The sequence below is a fragment of the Silurus aristotelis genome (assembly GCF_946808225.1).
Source record: "Silurus aristotelis genome assembly, chromosome: 23".
NCBI classification, from domain to species: domain Eukaryota; kingdom Metazoa; phylum Chordata; class Actinopteri; order Siluriformes; family Siluridae; genus Silurus; species Silurus aristotelis.
The window spans coordinates 3,053,489-3,074,168 of record NC_139596.1 but is presented as its reverse complement, the minus strand read 5'-3'; the positions used below and the strand labels follow the sequence as shown (position 1 = coordinate 3,074,168).

The window sequence follows — 20,680 nt, the reverse complement described above, 5'->3', positions numbered from 1 at the left end:
GTCGCGTTAATAAATGAGATGCGCATGCGCATAGCATCTAATTGAGCCACAGTGGGCGTAGAAGCGCCATCTATAGCCTAAATGGTGTAATTAAACATTGAACAAAAATATAAGGTTTAGAATGTGGTTTAAAATAAGAAAATTTTTTGTTTTTATCTTTTTTTCGCTACATGCACAAATGATCTCCTCCATTTTAAAAAGGATTATGCAGTTTGCATTTGCACAATCTTTGAAATCACAGTTGATCGGATGAAATAAAGGTTTTTATTTTGGTCCGTTCTTCTTCTTATATAAGGCCTCAGTGATAAAAGGGGCACATAGGTTTTTTTTTTTTTTTTGTACATCCAGAATTTTCTGGACACGACGGATTTAGAAGCGAAGTGAATCAAAGCCGAGGGCTGCACTACAGTCGACAGAGCATGGAAATGAACAGAAAAGCGAGAACGATTAAGAGAGAGAGAGAGAGAGAGAGAGAGAAAGAGAGTAAGGTGGAGAAATAGTAAAAGATATTTTAAAACTGAGAGAATGCAGTTAGCTAAGAACTAGTACATAAATAAAGGTAAATCGGACATATTTACAAATGCGGTCAAACTAATAGAAGCTTCCTGTGATCATAGTATGCTGTCAGTCAGCAATAGCCAATCATATCCATCTGTGAGCTCCTGTATGTAAAAGAGGGCAGATAGCAAGTACGCTGTTTCTTTCTTTTTTTCTTTTAGCCATATTCCTGCCTTTCTTCCCTTCTTCCTTCTTCCTCCTCTTTTTTTTTTGTCACAACCTCAACCTCACAAAACCTTTTTTTTAAGTTTTCTTGATTCCTTCACTTCTTTTATCACTCCATCCAAATGTATTCCTTATATTTTATTAATTTATTTACTCTATTCTTTCTTTCTTTCTTTCTTTCTTTCTTTCTTTCTTTCTTTCTTTCGAAGGAGACCCTTTTTTGGCTGTTATTATGTTAATAACGTCACACGACATCCCTGTCAAAAGTCGAGAAGTTATCGAATGTGTATTGGTTGATCGTTTCATTGGAATTTGAAAATATCCTGGTACTATTTTGTTGACCAACAAATTTATGCGAAAATGGGCATAAAAAACCCCCAACAACTCTAATTTTAAACAGCTTGTTGAAAATCGTTGTTGCGTATTGACTGCTGGTTGGACTTAAACACTGCATCAAGTCCCTGTTTTTAATAGATCATCTTTTTCTCCCTCTCTTACCCACTTATCCTCCTTCTCTCACAGGTCAGCAGGGAGCTCGTCATTTATTCATCACCCGATCCAAATTAGCACTCGTTAGCCTCCGACTGTTTGCTTTATTTTATTTGACATCATTAGCCCGTCCTCCTCCAAACAGGAGTGCTTATGGCTCCCTCGCCTAGCAACCTATACCGAGGTTGTGGCTTTTCCCCCCCTTGCCGGCTTTCCCCTGCACCCTCTCTGGGTGTTAAACGCCCATGTGCTGCCCAGGTGCCACCTCCCAATGACGCGTGACACACGTTCTCTCCGCTTCATCCCTCCTTTCCTGTCTCTCTTCTTCGTTTTCCATCTCCGGTGCAAGATTTTGCGGCCTTCTCAGCACGTTCACTGTACAGTAGAATGGGCCAACTCCAGTTAAAGTTGTGATGGAGATGAATAGAAGGAGTCGACACTTTTAAACTTGGTATTTTTCACGATCGGACGTGACGCCGAGTCGAAAGGACACCTGCCAGTGTCATGGGGTCGGCGTGAACCTTTTTTTTTTTTTTTTTTTTTTACAATTTTTTGCCAAGGCAAGGCCGTGACCTGTGGCCTTTGAACCAAACCTGCTGCCATTTTGCTCTTTTCTAGGACCTTGTGTGGGATTCACGAGAGAAGACTCGTGAATATTAAATAAAAAGAAGGACTTTGATACTGGTAGGTATTCTGAGTTTAAATATATTAAAAAAACAATTGGGCGTAAATCATCAAAATCATAATCTCTGCTATTTATTTTTTTTTAATATGAATGATTTTTGCTGTTTGCACTTGGCTACTCGAGTAACGCAATTCGCCCGGATGAGTCACGCGCTGTGTCGAATTCACAGTTGGGTCAAAAGAAAATCTGCTCCTGTTGATTAACCATCGTTGATTTACCCTGTTGTGTGCGGTAAATAAATGATAGCTGTTATTCATTCACCATCTGTGGCAATGTGCTGTGTGATTAGAATGAGGGTTTCTCTACCATATGCTTCGTCTTGAGGAGAAATCACTCCATCCTAAGACTTTCCCTTTTAGCTCCATGACTAAAGCAGAAAATTGGTTATGATGTGTATTTATGTTGTAAGTCAGCAGCCTGACTGGAAATGTCAACGAAGATACGAGCATCTCTTTATCTCTCTTTCTCTCTCTCTCTCTCTCTCTCTCTCTCTCTCTCTCTCTCTCTCTCTCTCTCTCTCTCTCTGTCTCTCTCTCTCTCTCTTTCTCTCCCTCTCCCTCTCCTCCACTCATACACACACAAACAAACACATATTTGTACACACGACTTCCAATGAGGAATGTCAAAATTCTTTTATTTTTTATTTTTATTCAAATCCGTATAATTCCACACCCTGCTGCTGATATCACATTCGAATAATTCCTGAGGCAAAATGTTTAAATTCTGAATATTTTTTTTTTCTTTACAATAACAAATGACTAATTGTTTTACACCAACACCAGCATTTCCATCATAGAAACAAACTATAAAACCAACGACTTATGGGTATAGTTTTGTTGCCATGACAACTCTCAAAAACCTATTTGTTATGATCTCCAAGCCAGAAAATACAAATTTGTAAAAAAAAATCTTTCAGGTTTTTTGTACTTTGGTATTCAGTGGTCCGGTTCTAAATGTGTTGGTTTTTGTCATTGCAAAATTAAGTAGTTATCTAATTATCTGAGACGATCACGAAGTGTTGGGAGGAGTGTTACCTCGTAAATATACGTCATTAATCGAGCACGACGTGAGCACTTTTTAAAAAAATGGAAGCCTGTCAAAAGTTTATTAGGCATTTATTTTTCAATGATTGTAACAAATCGCTGTAGAATTTTTCACGCTTTGAGCTACAGTGGTCTTTATGAGCAATTACTTTGTGCTTATATTGTAAATTGGGTACTATATCTCAAACTCAGAACTTCTAGTATTACACATTGAGTAGTAATATGTCATTTGTGAAAAATTCGGCTGTTTGGGAAACTTTGAGAGCCAAATCTTTGTACAGATCTAGTCATTGTTTAATATCAAAGATCTTACATTGTGGTGTGTCAATCAGATGCATGCAAGGATACTTTCCATAGATGCTTTCATAATTCCTTTATCGCCATAAGTTAAGTATTTTTTCGAATAGTAAAAAAAATTAAAAAATTAAAAAATTAAAATTTTCATTAAATGAAAATGATCCCATTAAGTGGAACAAAAGAAACTTAATGTAAAATAAATAAATAAATAAAGGTAACGTTGTGAAAAACTTACAAATAAATGATTCATTTAATGATTTGTATTAATTAATTAAAAAAGAGCCTGAATATAATTTTTTTAAGGTATAAAATATAGATATTTGATGACCTTGTTCAATGCTGATAAAGAAACTGAATGTGCATTGTTGACATATAATAGCAATTACTTACCAATAACTACTATTCATTGCTATATATTTCATTCTAATTCATGTCATTACTCTTTCATCATGGATGCAGACCTTTTGAACTCTGCATGCTTTATTTATAAAATAAATATTCTTGGGAACTTGAAGAAAAAAAAAAGGAAAAAAAATATATACTGTATATACATTTATATAATAATCTGAAAGACAATCAGAGCTAAACTTATTGAAAATCATCAAGTGAGAAAAACATCTGTGTCCAATTTCATTTGCAATCGGAATGGTTTCATTACAGGCTTGCGCGAACATGCCGCCTTGTCGGTGCGGCCCCTGAATTATTGATGGCTGTACACTGTTCAAAAATGCAGCCCCAACCTCTTTAATCGTTCATCAAAAGGATGTGCCAATTAGACTGGCTGTTAGAAAAAGATAAGGCAATCGTACTTAAAGCTTGTGGATTGTGTGCTCGTGGATGACACAAATTCCTTAACACCGAAACGGCCGCCGAATCTAAAACAGAGCGAGGAAAGCACAGTTTGTAATTAACGTCAGTGCAGAACGGTACTGTCTGAGTCCTCGACAGATAATTGAGCTCGGAGGGCTGATCACCTGACAACTGTGTATGTGTGTGTGTGTGTGTGTGTGTGTGTGTGTGTGTGTGTGTGTGTGTGTGTGTGTGTGTATTTGTGTGCTAGGTAAGAGAGGAAAAATGACAGAAAAAGGGGAGATACTGTATAATGAGGGATGAGCTGTAGAGGAATAAAGTGGCAATGGAGGTCGAGGGTCATGCACCCAACAGAGAGAGAAAGAGAGAATGTGCGTGATGAAAGAGATGAAGGGAAGTGCGAAAAAAAGGGTAAAATCGGACGAAAAAAAGACGAAGGGAAAGTGGATCGAGCACTCCCAGGTGTAACACCCACACTGTTCGCGCACTGAAACACAATTCTAGTAATGCCAGTGAATGTGGGTGGAAACTGACCACACACACAAACACACCTAAAACAAATTGTTGGAATATTAGAAAATGAATCCAAAAGGTGACATATACTTTTTATACACTGTGTATAGAAATCTTATATGATAGGATACATAAAAATCGCTAGAATTGATCAACTTGGGTAGACTATGCAATGATGACTCCTATTGTATTGTAAGCTACGACGCTAGCTATTTTGCAATTTTATTGGCTAGTCAGTAGACGTAAGTCTTAGAATGTCTGACACTGTCTGAAAATCCAAGATCGTGACATAAGAAGTATTGACACCCATCTTTTACTGCCTCAGAAACTGCCTCTTGAAAATCGGGAAGCTGGTGTTGACTGTAAACGTCTTTCTGCAACAAAAAAGAAAGAAAATCTAAGAGCAGCAATAACAATGTCAGGTTTAATGTTATAGTAGAAAACATTAGTTATACTACCGAAGTAACGTTATTTTAGTAAACCACAGTCATATTTGTGTTTGTGAATGTCATAATGCAGTAGATATTGCAATATGTGAAGGAATCCTCAATACAAAAACAGCAATACACATATTTTATTGCCAGGTTATTCATTAAATATAACGCTTTTGACATTTTGAACCAGGATTGCCAGGATTTCTGTTTCAAACCTCTTCTTTACTCCTACATATTGCAATATCATCGAAGGTTCTGCTATGTAAATAACTTTGGCCTTTTGAAGCAAAACAAAATAATTTGCCATTTTCCTCTCTCAATCCACCAGAGAACGAGATCCGATGAAAAGAAAACCCCAAAGCCGAAGAATACTGCAGTCTCACGGCACCGACATGAAGGTAGGAAAAATGTCCAAAGCTTCCTGTTGGCATTGTCGATCCTGAGTGCCTTTTATTCAGCAGATAATATATTTCTTATGCTGGAAGATCAACAGGTTTTCGAAAATTGCTTTCTGACTAAACACTTCCATTGCCAAACGTCAGGTTTTTTTTTTTCTTATGGCAGCTGACCAACATCACCGAAGGAAGCTTAGCTGTTGTTTTGGTCTTGTATTCTTGGCTCTGACAACCACAGTTTTTTGTTTTCTTGAAGTAAAATGACTTCCAAGTGAGATGAATTAGACCGTCATCGAGGGATTAGCAGCAGGTTACTCGCACAGGTTAGAAAACAAAACTTTCCAAAGCTTCAAACACACACAGACACCTCCTGTAGCTAAGGCAAGATGATGTGTGAGTCAGTCCTTTATTGCCAATGCCTTATGAGTCTTATTGAATCTCATAAATGCAGCGCTGAAAGAAATGCTTTTATGACCCGATATATGAAATCTCATCACATCAACATTGTAGCCTGGAAATATCTTAATATTCAAGCTGACATTTGAGAAGGCTCTCTGGGAGATTATTCCCATCTTATTTGTAACGTGTATGTTGAAGTGTTGAAGGGTTTATTGGTTAAATGGTTGATCTTTAACATAATCAGTTCAGAAAAAAAATACTTTTCCCCCAGTGGTCATCTGTCCAGTTGCGGTCAACGTTGTTGCATGAGATTCCTGTTCCTCAGCTGCTACAGCCTAAAGATTCAAAGTGTGCATTTTTAAATATTTTTCTGCTCACCACAGATGTAAAAAGTGTTTATTTGATTTACTTTAGTCTTCCTGTCACTAATTCCAATATGAATTTTAAGTATTTGACTCATATTAAATGTAGGCTCCAACATGCACTACTCCTCAACCCAAAGTCACATGTTTATAAAAACAGTGGATTTGTAAGGTTTTATTTCCTAAAATATAGATTAAATCATGCACCTCAGCACTGCATTAACCAACACAACAGCCTCTTTAACATGCCAGAATGAAACAGATATAAAAAAAAATTCAAAGCAGCAAAGCAATCATTAAAAAATGTATGTTTAATTAACAAATGCAATTACAGAATCATGTTACATAGTAAAAGAACCATTAGTATTTAATGGACAAATAAAATTAAAGTGAATCGTTTCAAATAAAGTAAAAACAAATATTCCGAGCTGACTGGGATTCGATGCAGCTCTCAGTCTTCAACAAATTCAACAAATGCGGGTTCTCAAAGTTTTTGAAATTTATTCTAGCACTTATTGGTTTGAAAATAAGGCCAGCAGAGATAAAATGTCACTCACAGGGCAGCAGATTCAGGTAGGAGAGTGTTGACCCTTGATGACATCTTCAACAGAGGTGCAAAATGTAATTGGTTTTGGTCATTGCCAGTTAAAATATAGTGAACCATCTATTAAACCAAAAATGTAGTGGACTGAAGAGTGAATATCTTTCAGACTCATTAAAAAAGTACTAAAAATTAAATTCACTACAGTAACGAAAACCATTTACTCAAATACTTTACCCCATTGGATTATATGCATTGTGCTGCTTCCAGACAATTGGCTATTTGGATTCGGAACAGACTTTATTCATCTGGTAAGGTTAGATTTTATGGCTATGAAATACAGTATACATATTATATCTGTTGAAAAAGCAGGGGTACATTTATTTCTGTTAATAGTAAGTGTACCGTTACAGTAACAAAGGTTTAAACATCTTTGCATGATGTATCAAAATAAGACCATCCAGTTCCAGTGGTGTTTCATTCTTTCCAACTTCAATGTTAAAGTCTCTTTAAAATTTTTTGTTCTCATTATGATAAATATACAATACAAACTGCAAACAGTTGCTTTGCTCCCTTCTCTGTTTATATCTCTGCTAATCTGTATATAATAATATAAGTATCAACTATAATGTTACAGAGATGAGGAAAAACCCCTCAGCTCACCCCTCCCTCCCTGCCTTGTTGCTATCTGAGACCACAGCACCAATCCCAATGGAGGGAGTCGTTTCTGTTTTCAGAAGGTAATGCCAGGAGGTCTTGAGAGACCCGTTCGGTAATAATAGCAACCGGCAGGCGAGTTTTAGGAGTTTTTGAGAACGTCTTACACGGCGATGAATTGTGACGGCAGAAGAAGTGTTCATCGATAAATACTACGAGAGATGTCTTGGCTGGAAGGGCCTCTGTTTTAGGCAACTCCCAATCGAGGGTCTTAACTTTGGTGCTTAAGATTTGTTTTACGCAATCGGTATCCAGTGGGTTTTTTAATACAGGTAAAGTCTTGCTAGTTTTGCAAATGGTTGGATTGCATTCTTGTGACGATTAGAATGCAACAGAGACACAGGAGGAAGCAAAGGAGACTGGTCGGGAAAACAACAAAGCAGAAACCTTATGGAACTGGAAACATTAAGCTTCCAAGCATCTGTTGTGAAGAACCCCTTGGATCCGAGTAAGGGATGGCAAAGCAATATGCGGGTTAAAAACTACCCTGAGGAACCGATGGAGTGGCAGGGAGGGGAGTAAGGGAAAGGGAAAGAGAGAGAGCATAAATGAGGGTGGAGAAAAAGAGTGGGGGATGCTGCACTTGGATCACGAGTGACTTGCTCAAACGTAGAGATCGTCTTTGCCCGCTCAATTTGAAGCCATCGGGAGGCTGAGGCGAGAGGAAATTTACCTACCTGGCAAGCCTGCAAACACACATACACTCACTTTCCAGGACTCTCTCTTTCTCTCTCTCTCTCTCTCTCTCTCTCTCTCTCTCTCTCTCACACACACACACACACACTCTCAACCACATGCTCCCTTCTCTCTCTTTCTCTCCCTCTGACTGAAACGATAACCGAGGCAGCAGTGGCACATGCAACAGGGTGCGGAAAGCAAACTCATCTCATCTTTTCCCCCTCTTTCCAAGAAGAGGAGGGGAATGAGGAGAGACAGAAGAAGCAAGAGTGGGATGCTGTAACACACCTAAGCCAGCTTCAGGGAAGAATTAACAAGATAAAAGTGTTAGACTGCTTTTCGAAACGATTCCAGATTCCGGTTCCAACGGCGCCTCGCCGTTCAAGGCCATGACCAAGCGCAAGTGGGAAGGAAGAAGAGAAGGTTTCAGGGTGAACACCACCCGTGAGGAGGCTCAAGGGCCGGGCCGCCCCACCAGCAGGGGGCGTTTTTCCGAGTCCTGGAAAAGGCTGAGCTCCAGACAGGGGTCCACCAAGAGGTCAGGACTGGCAGCGCAGCAAGCAGCGGTAAGAACCGGAATGGCATCTGTCTGTGGCTTGACAGGTGGCTGGCATGGGTATGGCAAGGCAATAGCAAGCCAATGTGTTAGGAAATGAGAGAAGGCGGAGGGCAAGTGGTGTGGTTGCCACATGGCGTAAAGGTCTGCGAGGGGGGCAGGAAAGAATCTGACTTAGGCAGTCTCTCCTAAGGGTCCCTGATCATGCCTGATCAGTTTACAGGGCTGTGTTTGGAGTACTGTCAATTTTAATTTCTAGAATGCACATCTATCTGCATTAAGACCAACAGGGAAACTGTTTAAAAAAAGCCAAATTCTTGGTCAATTTGTACACAATTTGTACATAACGCATCAGAACCGAAGTTTTGAAGCTGTGCATGTCGATTGAGGAAGAATAATAGAAATTTGAGCGAATGAATGAATGAATGTATGTACGCTATATTGGTAAAAGTATTGGGACACCTGACTTTTTACAGGCAATTGTCGTTACCACAATGTTGAAGATGGACATTTGGATGCGGTAGCATAAAACATTCCCTTCAATGGAGTCCCAAACCTGTGCCAGCATAACAATGGATTGGAAGTGTGTGGACGTTTTTAATAAACCTTCTATAGAACTCCAGACTGCATGTTTCCTCACCTCACCTACATTAATACCTGGCGGTTTACTACTAAATGGGCACAAATCTCCCCCAGAAGAGTGGAGATTATTATAACAGCAAATGGGGATCACATAGGAATATTATGGTCATGTGTCCACAAACTTGTGTCCATATAGTGTATGTGAACTAGTTTTTTTTTTTTTTTATATATATATCAGAAACAAATGATTCTTATTTCTTCAGCAGAAAAGCTACATACCTGCAGATTTGCTTTGCACTTAAAGCAAACCAAATGACAGTCACATTCTTGTGTTGAGTTATATAAAGACACAGACTATCTTTTCTTGGAGTTGGTGGTTGTGCAGTGCTTCTTTGCTGGAATCCATCCTCTGTGAATTCGTTTGAAGTGTGTTCAGTCAGACCAGTGCAGCACGGGCCCTCTGAGTATCACCAAACTACAAACTCAAAGTTTTCCCTCCAGTAGCATACGATGCACTTCTCAGGGTGTTTATTGTGTTAGATATCATGTGTTTGTGTGTGGATCAAAAATGTCCCTCTGGAAGATTTTGAGAGTCGACTGTTTACCCATATGTACCTGGAAGTTAGAGAGGGCGCCGTCTCTCTTTAACTCCTTCTCTCTTCATCTTTTTTTGATTTAAGATCATGGCTAATTATGAAAAAATAGGTGTTCTCTCTCTCTCTCTCTCTCTCTCTCTCTCTCTCTCTCTCTTTCTCTATCTCTCTCTCGCTCTCTCTCTCTCTGTGTGGTCATACCCTGCAGCAGTCCATGCACCCTGGACCATCTGTCTCGCATCATGCCCTTCGGCTTTTCTTTTCCCTCTGTTCCTATTCACGCTGTTTCACTTCCAGCACTTTGCATTAAAACTTCATAGTAAAAATTTCATAGTATGTTGTTATTTAGGATTTTGACTTCATGGATTAGTATTTCTGTGTAAAAAAAAGGTTAAATTGACAACTATTTTCTTGCCATTTTAACTTAACACCTCACAATCTATCATTAACACTAAATTATGTATCGTTAGCTGGCAGTTTTATTCCACATGCTGCTTCTCGCATTGGCTTTGACTGTTAATGTTGTACATTATGTCTGTAGGGATCATTTGGACCATTTCACATACTTATAATACAATAACAAAAAAATGCAACAACTGATGATATTTTTGCCACACTGCTCAACCAAAATTGTACAGAATAAAGGGGAATCAAATATGGGGGTGGTGTACTAAATGACACCACCCAACATTGTCATTTGGAGACATTGTAAAGAAAAATGCAGAAACATTCTTAAGAATCTTCACCGAAATGGTTGTGCCTCCAGATGCCATGCGAGAACTTTACAAGCTAGAGGAAAACCATTAGGTTGGAAGAGTCTTACTAAGTTGTCTTATGTTCTTTAATGGGCAGACTTATTTTATTACACTGTTCATCATCTTATTATAATAAAATAATATGTCTAGAATATGCCCACAAGCAAAAGAGTAAGCATCAAGAGACTTCCATGCCTTCAATTTGTCTTTATTAAAAATCTAGCTGATATTTATCTATGGCATCATTGCAATTTAGGTGTAAACCATTAAGATATTCAGAAGTTACGCCACTTGAAGGTGTACATGTAGAGAAATAACACTGCCTGCATTTTACTGCTTATTAATAATAAACAACAACATTTTAGTTAACTGGTTGGTAGCTTTTCAAAAATAGTGAACTGACTAGTGGATAGAAAATGGCCAAATTTTGTCAGCACTTGGTATCGAAGATGATGTAATTGGAATTGATGTGACAGTGAAGGGATATAAACATACATGAAGTCAGGGGGCACCTCGTTTCAGTGACCTTTAGTGCAGGAAGTGTGATTTTATGCTCAGCAGACTGAAACAAAGTCATGAGCACTAAAGTCAACAGTCAAAAAAAAAAAAAAAAAGAAAAAAAAATGCAGCATGCCAACACAGCTATGCTCAAACAGCACAAGCTCTTTAAAGCTGGGAGGAATGTGTGTATGAGTGTGTGTCCATGTGTACATACGTGTGCTAATAACGACCTTAGCAACTGTAACTTGGAAACTAGAGTTTTCCATGTACCAATTGTTCCTTCATATTAGCTAAGCAGCACATCATGTTGCATCGTGGGATGGTGTTATAGTGATCAGTAAATAGGAGAACATTCTGTTTTAAAGGCAGCCACCTTTTTATGTACCAAAAATATCACACTGAGACAAATATTAGCGTGTCAGAGAAATGCAGAATGTGCAGCTAAGCTTTAGACCCAACAGGTTTTCTTTTGTTTTATAGACCTTTCTCATCTCTGCTTTATCATATGATTCTAGCATTGGCAATTGACTGGATGTTTTTAGCTGTTTAAAGTAGTAAAGAGGTGCCACACTGACTGACATGATACAAGTACAGGAGTGGACAAATCCAAGATTTATGATTTTTGCTAGCTCACACAAGTAAAAATCTCATGTGTACTGCCCAGCTTCATGTTTGTGTGGTTAGTGTATTGTTAGCTAGTTGGCTAGTTAAGTTCATTAATTTGACATAAGCTGTTAGTCTCTCTCTCCTTGCATCGAATCCAAAGGTCTGGCAAGAAATGACAAATAAATAGGAAAATGTTCAGATAATATGTCCTGAATATGGTTTTGTTAAAATAAGATTGTCGTCTACATACAAACACACTAAACGTTAAATAAAAGGGAGGTGGGAGCTCAGTGGTTAAGACTCTGGTTTACTGAAGGTTGGGGGTTCAAGGCCCAGTATTACCAAGCTGCCACTCTTGGGCCCTTGAGCAAGGCCCTTAACCCTCTTTGCTCTGGCTGTATTATGGCTGACCCCAGCTACCTAACATAGCTATAATGTAAATGTGACAAATAAAAGGCACCCTTTAAAACCGCAGTTCAATAAAGATAAAGGACCCAAGGGCCCAATCAAATTCCAGAGGGTCTAATAAAACCGTAACCTACTCTAACCTGTGTTACCCCTCTTTATTTACCCTCCCACACTTTTGCTCCCTCTCTTGTTTGTTAATCCCTCTCGGTTTGATCGCAGCGAGGGGTAAATGGATCAGTTGGGAATTAGCTGCAAGTGCCCCCTGGAAGATTTGGAGTTGGGCTGCTACAGGGCATTAAGCTGGTTTGGATGTAGGCTACTTCTTGGTTGTCATGGAGACCATCTGGGATATAGCCCAACACAACACGACATTTTAATAGTTAGTCGAGCAGACGATCTTTATAATGTCTTAATAATAACGTTCTAATGATTTCTTCCGAGCCGTAATGCTTTATGCGCTATTCACTCTCATTCTCTTCTGTGGTTAAAAATTCTCTGATTTATTCATCCGCCTTAAATAATTAATTTCACTCGACAAACAAATTCACATTGCTATATTTTCCTCACACAGAGCTCGGATGAATGATTGAGTATCTTACAAGACGCAACAGTTTTTAAATAAATCAACATTTGGATTTTTTTTTTTGCAAAAATTTCCCTTTCAAACTATGCAAAGCAATAAATAGGTTTAACATTTCTGCATCATTTTTTTGTGTGTTGTTCAGATGGACCTCATTCTAATGTACTGCAGTTAGCATCTTCAATTTTATTTAGGCACTGGACTTAATATTAACAGGAGGCATCTGACTATATAATGTGAATATAAAGTTACTACTTGCTTGTTGATGTAACACTAGACCACTGTACTTTTCTATAACAACAGATTGAACTAGCAGCCATCTTCGCTATTTGTTGGGGTTGTTGGATTGTATGCTGATTAGCATTTACGCTGGAGTGAAGACTACCTCCATTGTAAAAGATATATAAATAAATCCAATGTGAACTTGCTGGGACTTACCCAAATACTGTTAATGCCTCAATAACTTTCTAGGATTGTTACTTGTTTCTTGCCAGTGTGTTATCTAGTACATTGCTTTTCATGTTATCAAAAGGTCTGGCTAGCTAATCTAGCTCTCTCAGATAGATAATGGCCTACATGGATAGAACATTACAGGTGGGTCACTTGGGCCAGAAATGCTCATGTGTCTACATTGTTTCAGACATCAAATATAGATTTTCTGCTTTATTTAGAATAGGTTTTTAAAATAAAAAAAATAAACAATTCTTGGGTTTGGTCCATACTTTTTTTTTTCGTGACTACTACCTTGAAATGCATTATTCTCTTTTTACTTTGTAAGAGTAATCACAAAAAAATTATAAAAACAAAACAAAACAATGAAATGAACCATGTTATTAAGTACAGCACCAGAAGTACTTTTTAACTTTCTACTATGACACTGATGATGTCGTTTAAATTCACTTGAATTTCTTTATAAGCCCTTTGATTTAACAGTGGATAACTAATCCGATGTAGGTATTACCAGCTCCTTTTGGGTGTCAGCTCAGCTTTCACAATGCTTGTGTTTTTTTTTTATAACAGGCGTGAATTGGAGAGTTACCCTGTGCTGCAAGAGGCTCCTGGTATCTAGAGACATAGAATCTGGCTTCTAAGCTGGTCCATTGGGATGCCATTGGTGCTCGTGGCATTCTAATGAGCTTACAGTCCTGCCAACACACTGTTGATGTAAGCCTCATTTGGAAGTCCAGGATCAACCACCAGTGACAGAAATGACTCTAGGCTTGGACACTTAGATAATTGGTTGTGGGCATATAACCTGCACAAAGCATAAAAGCCTGCAGTCAAGAGCTTCAGCCAGAAATATATTTACATTTATGGCGTTTGCCAGACACCCTTATCCAGAATGACTTACAATTATCTTAAGTCGTTGAGGGTTAGGGGCCTTGCTCATAGGTCCAACAGCTTGATATTGTTTTGAGTTGAGCCAGTGCGCTTCCAATTAGAACCTTGCGACCAGAAGTCCCACATCTTAACCACTGAGCTACTGAACTAGACAGCCTATGATTACTTTTCTTGGCTGACGGGATGTACACCTGATGCAATTGACAAGTCTGTGGTAACTCAGATAACCAGAAATGAATCTCAGAACTTACAACAGGTGAAATACAACAATCATGCCTTAGTCATATTCTGTGAATCTTAAACAAAGCTCTTGACTTAAATCTATATGATTTTATGTGAAGCTACCACGTGATTGACTGATAGTATAAATGACTAGAGATATGGGGGTGTTGTTAAACTGGTCTATTAACAGTGGCCAGTGAGTGTATTGTTAAAACAGACTAGTTTTCAGCTGTTTTATATGAATTTTCTATCAACAGTGGAACGGCTATGGGGTTCGTACCCTGCATATCAATCTTGTGCCAGAGACATTGCCACAGCTAATTATCCAGTGTCATTTACTGGTATGTGAGGCTGCTTTAGTCTGAACCGAATCAGGTCAAGTTCATATTACCATCCCTGCTAAATTCTATGAATATCTAAAAGTTAGTTTGCATATTCTTTCCTCATACTAATTACACACATTGCAAGACATCATGAAGTGAATTTGCATTGATTAAGCAAGGTCAAGGCTTATTTCCACATGGACCGTTTCGATTTTGATTGTGCCAATTAAGCCAAAGAAATGGCTAATGATTTCTGTCTTGACAACGAAGTACACATTAAATAGATTCTACTCAAAGAACAACCGGTCCAGCAATGACAGTATAATTAGTTTTTTTAGAGCCTGATTTAAATAAAAATAACCAAAAAAAAAAGTTTCAAATGTAAAGATAAAAAATCAGGCTGATGCCTAAATTATTATTCAATTATAGACAAAAATAGTCAAATTTGGCTCGCCAATCCAATTCCTGGAAGATAATTAGCAATTTCGGCAAAAGAAAATTGGCTGCTGTGCCATCACATCTGCCTCCTGATTACTGGAAAAATGAAAAATCTGAGGAAGCCCCTTAAGGAAAGGGGCAAACTTTGGTCCTGGATGAACTACAATGATGCAGATTTTAGTTATGGAATTAAATCACTGATTAATAAAAGTGAATAGTGACTATATATTGATTATACACAGGTCAAATGTTATACTTTACAGGATCAAATGGCGGAGTATAATTAAATTTCAAACTGCATAGCCGCAGACGTGGGAAAAGTTCATTCTTTCCAATTAGTTATTTAGAGTAAAGGGGTTTAAGCCACTGTCGATTTAAATGTTGTAATACTCATAACTGCAGGTCTGCTGCAAGTTTAGTTAGCTTGTTTTGCTAGCCTAAGTTTAGGTTAACATGAAATACAGTTTTATACCAAAATTACTACAATTTATATACAAAAAATGGGTACATTATGAAAATTAGTCCCAATCAACATTAGCTTAAGCCAGTAAAAATAAAGGCTTAGTGATGATCTCTGAGAGTCAAATTGGTTTTCATTACATTTTAAATTATATTTGATTCACACCATAATCACCTTATGGATCAATGATGTTGAAAAGGTGCTAATGTACTTAAATGTACTTTATACCAGGGCTAATCCTAAACCTTAATTGCTGGTGCTAGAAGCAATCCTAAAGACCTGTAATGTACATCATATGAACAAAGGTTTGTAGACACCTGACCATAAGAATCAGTGCTTTTTTAACATGGGAGGTTGTTTCACTGGGTTGTAAAGTGTAGAGATATTCTGGTTTTGCTAGAAAATAATTAGTAAAGTCATGTACTGATGTCGGTGATGTGAGGAGACCTGGGGTGCAGTCAGTGTTCCAATTCATCCCAAAAGTATTCAATGGGGACGAGCTCAGAGTTTTGTAGCAGGCCACTCAAGATCTTGCACTCCAAACCAGAGGTCACCAATCTTTTGAAACTGATGGCTACTTCTTGGCTACCGATTAATTTGAAGGGCTACCAGTTTGATACACACAAGTCAAAATAACACACAAGTTCTAAAATAACAAATTTGCTCAATGTACCTTTAATTATATGTTATCATTAATAATGAATAATATTCATCTATATCCAGTCATCTATATTTTAATATTGTCATTTTCAAATTCACACCAATGCGAGTGTGATTTTATAGAAGGGTAGCAACAAAAACAATTTGATGCAGCTCACTGGTAAGTGGCGCTATGGTGAGCTATTTTTTAGAAAAGACCATGTTGGTGACCCCTGCTCTAAACTATCATAGAGCTGGCTTTTTGCACAAGGGCATTACCATGCTGGAATGTGTTTGAGTGGTAACAGTTTGGGGAAGGGCTACAAATGGCTTGGAAAAGTCATGTGTCCCAATATTTTGTCCAAATAGTGTATATAACTTTGAAACTTTTTTACACTTGGTCTAAACACTTCCGTTTAGCACCCAGGACCAGGGGCATATAATGCCAGGATTTCTTTTATCAAAGAATCCTGTCTAAACTATAGATCAATTGTGCAATTAATAATGACTACAGCGTAGATGCGCTTTTTGAGCCTACAGGTTTCCTAAATGGTAGCGACTAGTTTCATCCATTTTCTCTTATTTAGTATTTTCCTTCATAACACACTGAACAACCCGGGAACAGTGATTTTGGATTTATGGATCTACATATTAAAAATCAGTTTATGAATCATTCCAATTCTTCAACCAACCCTATTCCTCAGATTAAGATACATAAAACAGGAAGTAACCTGCCAGGATAAGCGAAACCTGTCAACATGCAATGCAGCTTACACTTACCTAATGAGTATCACACCATGCTTTGGTTGAAGCAGAGCCTAGACCCTAGCCTGGATGTACATTCGGTACCACCCAGATGAGGACAGGTTCCCTTTTGAGTCTGGTTTCTCTCAAGTTTTTTTTCTCATACCATCTCAGGGAATTTTTCTTGCCACCGTCACCCCTGGCTCTCTTATAAGGGATCAATTAATTTGAATTGGGAAAAAAATCAATTTGAATTGAATAGACTCTTGTTTTCGAAAGGACCAGTGATTAATTCTGCCCCAAACCTTGAAACTGCTTTCACACTTCAAAGATTGTAAAAAACACTTTGGGGAGATGGTCTCAAATCCAGATAAAAGTGTGAAAAATGAGAAATGTGCCCTGTCACTATAAGGATTACCATTGGATAAATCTGGGGCGGTACTTCTGGGTCTTCTGGTGACTGATGACCTCGTAACTCAAAACAGAGATATTGAACTTATGGACTCACTGGTTGCAAGATGTAGGGTAAGATGTTGATGTGATGGACAGTTTTTGCCAGACCATTTCAGACAATTCTGAAATGATTTCTCCCGGTGTATTCGAGTTTACACCACCGCTGATGACATTCACTTTAAAGCCTGAACAACCCAAATACTGATGACATCAGTGTGCTTTTGCCAGCAGCATGACTGGAATGGCCATAAACACCATTACATCCACCACATAGGTGCTGCAAGGGCTGATTTATTGTCCCTTGCCCCCATTATGGCTAATTGCATGGTTGCTTTGGTAACATGTCCGATGCAGGGAATGTGATGTAAAACTGATGCTAGGTGAACATGGTATTTCCATGCAAGCCAGTGTGCCACAGGGTGGATAATTCCATATCTGAGGGTGACAGACACAACACTATTTGGATGTTTCCCTGCTCTTAGAGCTCAGCAGAAGTTAAACTGTTAGAGCATAGTGAGAATCGGAGCACTGCACCACAGATGCACTCTGGGAAAAAACATCTGCGGTTCACTGGCTGCAATATGGTGGAGATTGATCAATTATGTCATTTTCTTTGGGACATACAATACATAATAGACACTTCAGATCTTTTTAGTCCAGTAGCACTGCTTTTCAACAAAATATCATATATAGGAGAGCACATAGTTTCCTTTTTTTTTTTTTTTCCCCCTAACATTCTTGTTCCATCCTCTTTTCCCTCATTTGTTTACTTATTTTCTTTCAATCCATGCTATTTGTTTTACTTCTTCTGTGCTTCCTCCCTTTTTAGACTTTCCTGCATTCCTTCACTTTTTTATCACTCCAAAAATTTTCTTTACTTCATAATTTTTTTTCATTTCTTAACTCAATCTATCCTACCATAACTTTCTTTCTTTCTTTCTTTCTTTCTTTCTTTCTTTCTTTCTTTCTTTCTTTCTTTCTTTCTTTCTTTCTTTCTTTCCATATTTCATATTTCCATATCCTTCCTTTCATCCTTCCTTCACCCTCCTCTTTTTTTTTGTTCACAACCTTTTTTGTTCACAACACAATTTCTTTTGCTTTCCTTCATACCTTCACTTCATTTTTTCTTCTTCATTATCATTTCTTAACTCCATCCATCCTTTTAAAATGTTCTTTCTTTCTTTCTTTCTTTCTTTCTTTTTTTCTTTCTTTCTTTCTTTCTTTCTTTCTGTTCAACCATATTTACATTCCTTCCTTCCTTCCTTCCTTCCTTCCTTCCTTCCTTCATCCTCCTTTTTTTGTCACAATCTCATTCCTTCACTGTTTATTATACTTTGTTTCTTTCTGTATCTTCTTTTTACTTTTCTTCCTTCTTTCCCTTTAAATGATATAGTGTGCCTTATATAGCATTAACTAGCACTGACTGAGCATCGCACATTGTTATAGAATTAATTAGTAAATGTACTGTTTTGTCGTATTATACAGAATGACATGCTGATCAGCTTTCCATCCCTTTCCATGCTGCATTAAAGTAAATGAGCCCTAACCTGATTAACTGAAAGTTACGCGGTTCATAATCTTCACATAATGTCACAAGCTAAATATATTTGCATAGTATTAAGGAGCTGATTGCTCTTAATAGAGGAGAAGGAGCGCTGGAGAAGAATAGGGCAACAAAAACGGCTTCAAAGTCCTTAGTGCACTTAGGGCTCGAAAAAGTCAATTGATTTACACGGTAAACATGATCATTTTGTATTTCCCTCGAATGCATAAAACTCATGTCAGTTTAAATTAGTTTGCACAGCTCATAGCGACAAAGCAGAAGAGCAGCCGTAATTAAACATTTAACACCAGAACTGAACTGATGTCCACTCGAACGTGACCGAGTTTGCATAATGAGCTCAGTTGGCACTTCCGATTTATAATCAGATCTGTGATTAATTTGGAAACATTCTGTGAATTTGGTTCTGGTGGGCCAAAGTCAAGAAGATGCATTTTTTTCCTCCTTACATATCAATCAAATCAGATCAATACGTTTCAAGGAAAACATTTCAAAACAAAAATATATGTAGCCTGTGCCATTTTTCTGCCACGATTAACCCAAACTAATTTGACTCTCAGAGATCATCACTGATCTTTTGTTTTAACGGCTTCACCTAATGTTGATGGACACCGTTTTCAGAATGTCACCAATTTTAATATTTAATATTCGAGTTTTAGTCTAAAACTGTATTTCATGCAGGGCACTAGCACTACTGCATTAATAGGTATTATAGCATTTGTTGTCTTTTACAGTGAAATAAAGCTGACATATTTTATATATTTATGTAGCAGGTTTTAATTTTGCCTAGCAAGATTATTACAATTAGACTGATTAGACTATCAGTGATCATCACCAAGCTTCTGTTTTACTGGCTTTAGCTAATGTTGATGGTTATAATTTTCAACATTACATGCTAACCTCACTGCCAAAACACAACGTAGCCTAAAACACGACGTTACTAGCACTAATTAAACTTGCAGCAGACCTGCATTAATTAGTATTACAGCATTTGTTGTGTTTTTCAGTGAAATAAAGATGATATATAATATCTGTAGCATTTTTGCCTAGCAAGATTAGCCCAAACAAATTTGACTCTCAGAGATCATCACTAAGCCTTTTTTTTTTTTACTGGCTTTAGCTAATGTTGATTAGCACTAATTTTCATAATATCCCCAATTTTTTTATATTAACTGTAGTAATTTTGGTAAAACTGTATTTCATGTTAACCTGAGCTTAGGCTAGCAAAACAAACTAACTAAACTTATGCAGTTATGAGTATTACAACATTTAAATAAAATTAAACTGACATATAATTCTGTTTATATGGAGTTTTGTGCAAAATAGGGGATTTTGAGCTGCGAGTTGCAATCACACTCGGCTAGTTCGTGTAATGCTAGCTAACAAAGGATGAGCTAAAATCATTTTGGATGCTGCTTAGGCTGCAGTTGAACTTAGTACAAAATCTTGCTGTATATATCAGTTCCTTGATCTAGAATGGATGGCTGGATCCTGAGTTACAGTATACAGGCTCAATTGATGGACATGAGCTTTATAGATAGGTGGCTAATCTAAGATATTCAGATTATATATAGATATGAGGATTATAATAATTGATATATCCTTAACAATTGCCTACATTTCATTACTTTTCACAATTATTTCACTAGAAACCAACAACTTTATTTGAAACTTACTAGTCGACTAGTGGTGCAAATTTTGGTTATATGAATATATAAGTGGCAATCCAAGATTTCGGTGCAGTGGTGTCACACAAAATGGTGATGTTAGTTTTGCGTCGTCTAGTGTAATTATGTAGCACCTTGATCCTGGAGAATCGTCGTTACATTTCA

The 20,680-nt window shown here is 37.6% G+C and overlaps 1 protein-coding gene across 5 annotated transcripts in view; it reads left to right on the top strand.

Moving 5' to 3' along the window:
- Positions 1-7,973: 7,973 nt before the first annotated feature.
- The window catches only part of trpm3 (transient receptor potential cation channel, subfamily M, member 3), a gene marked incomplete at its 3' end in the record, with an annotated part of 163,926 nt that continues 151,219 nt past the window's right edge, over positions 7,974-20,680 (top strand). For all 5 annotated transcript variants that reach the window (XM_083526344.1, XM_083526341.1, XM_083526339.1 and 2 more), the window contains exon 1: positions 7,974-8,652. In XM_083526344.1, coding sequence (XP_083382470.1) covers positions 8,476-8,652 — 177 coding nt within the window. In that variant the 5' untranslated portion in view covers positions 7,974-8,475. The remainder of the gene's footprint in view (positions 8,653-20,680) is intronic.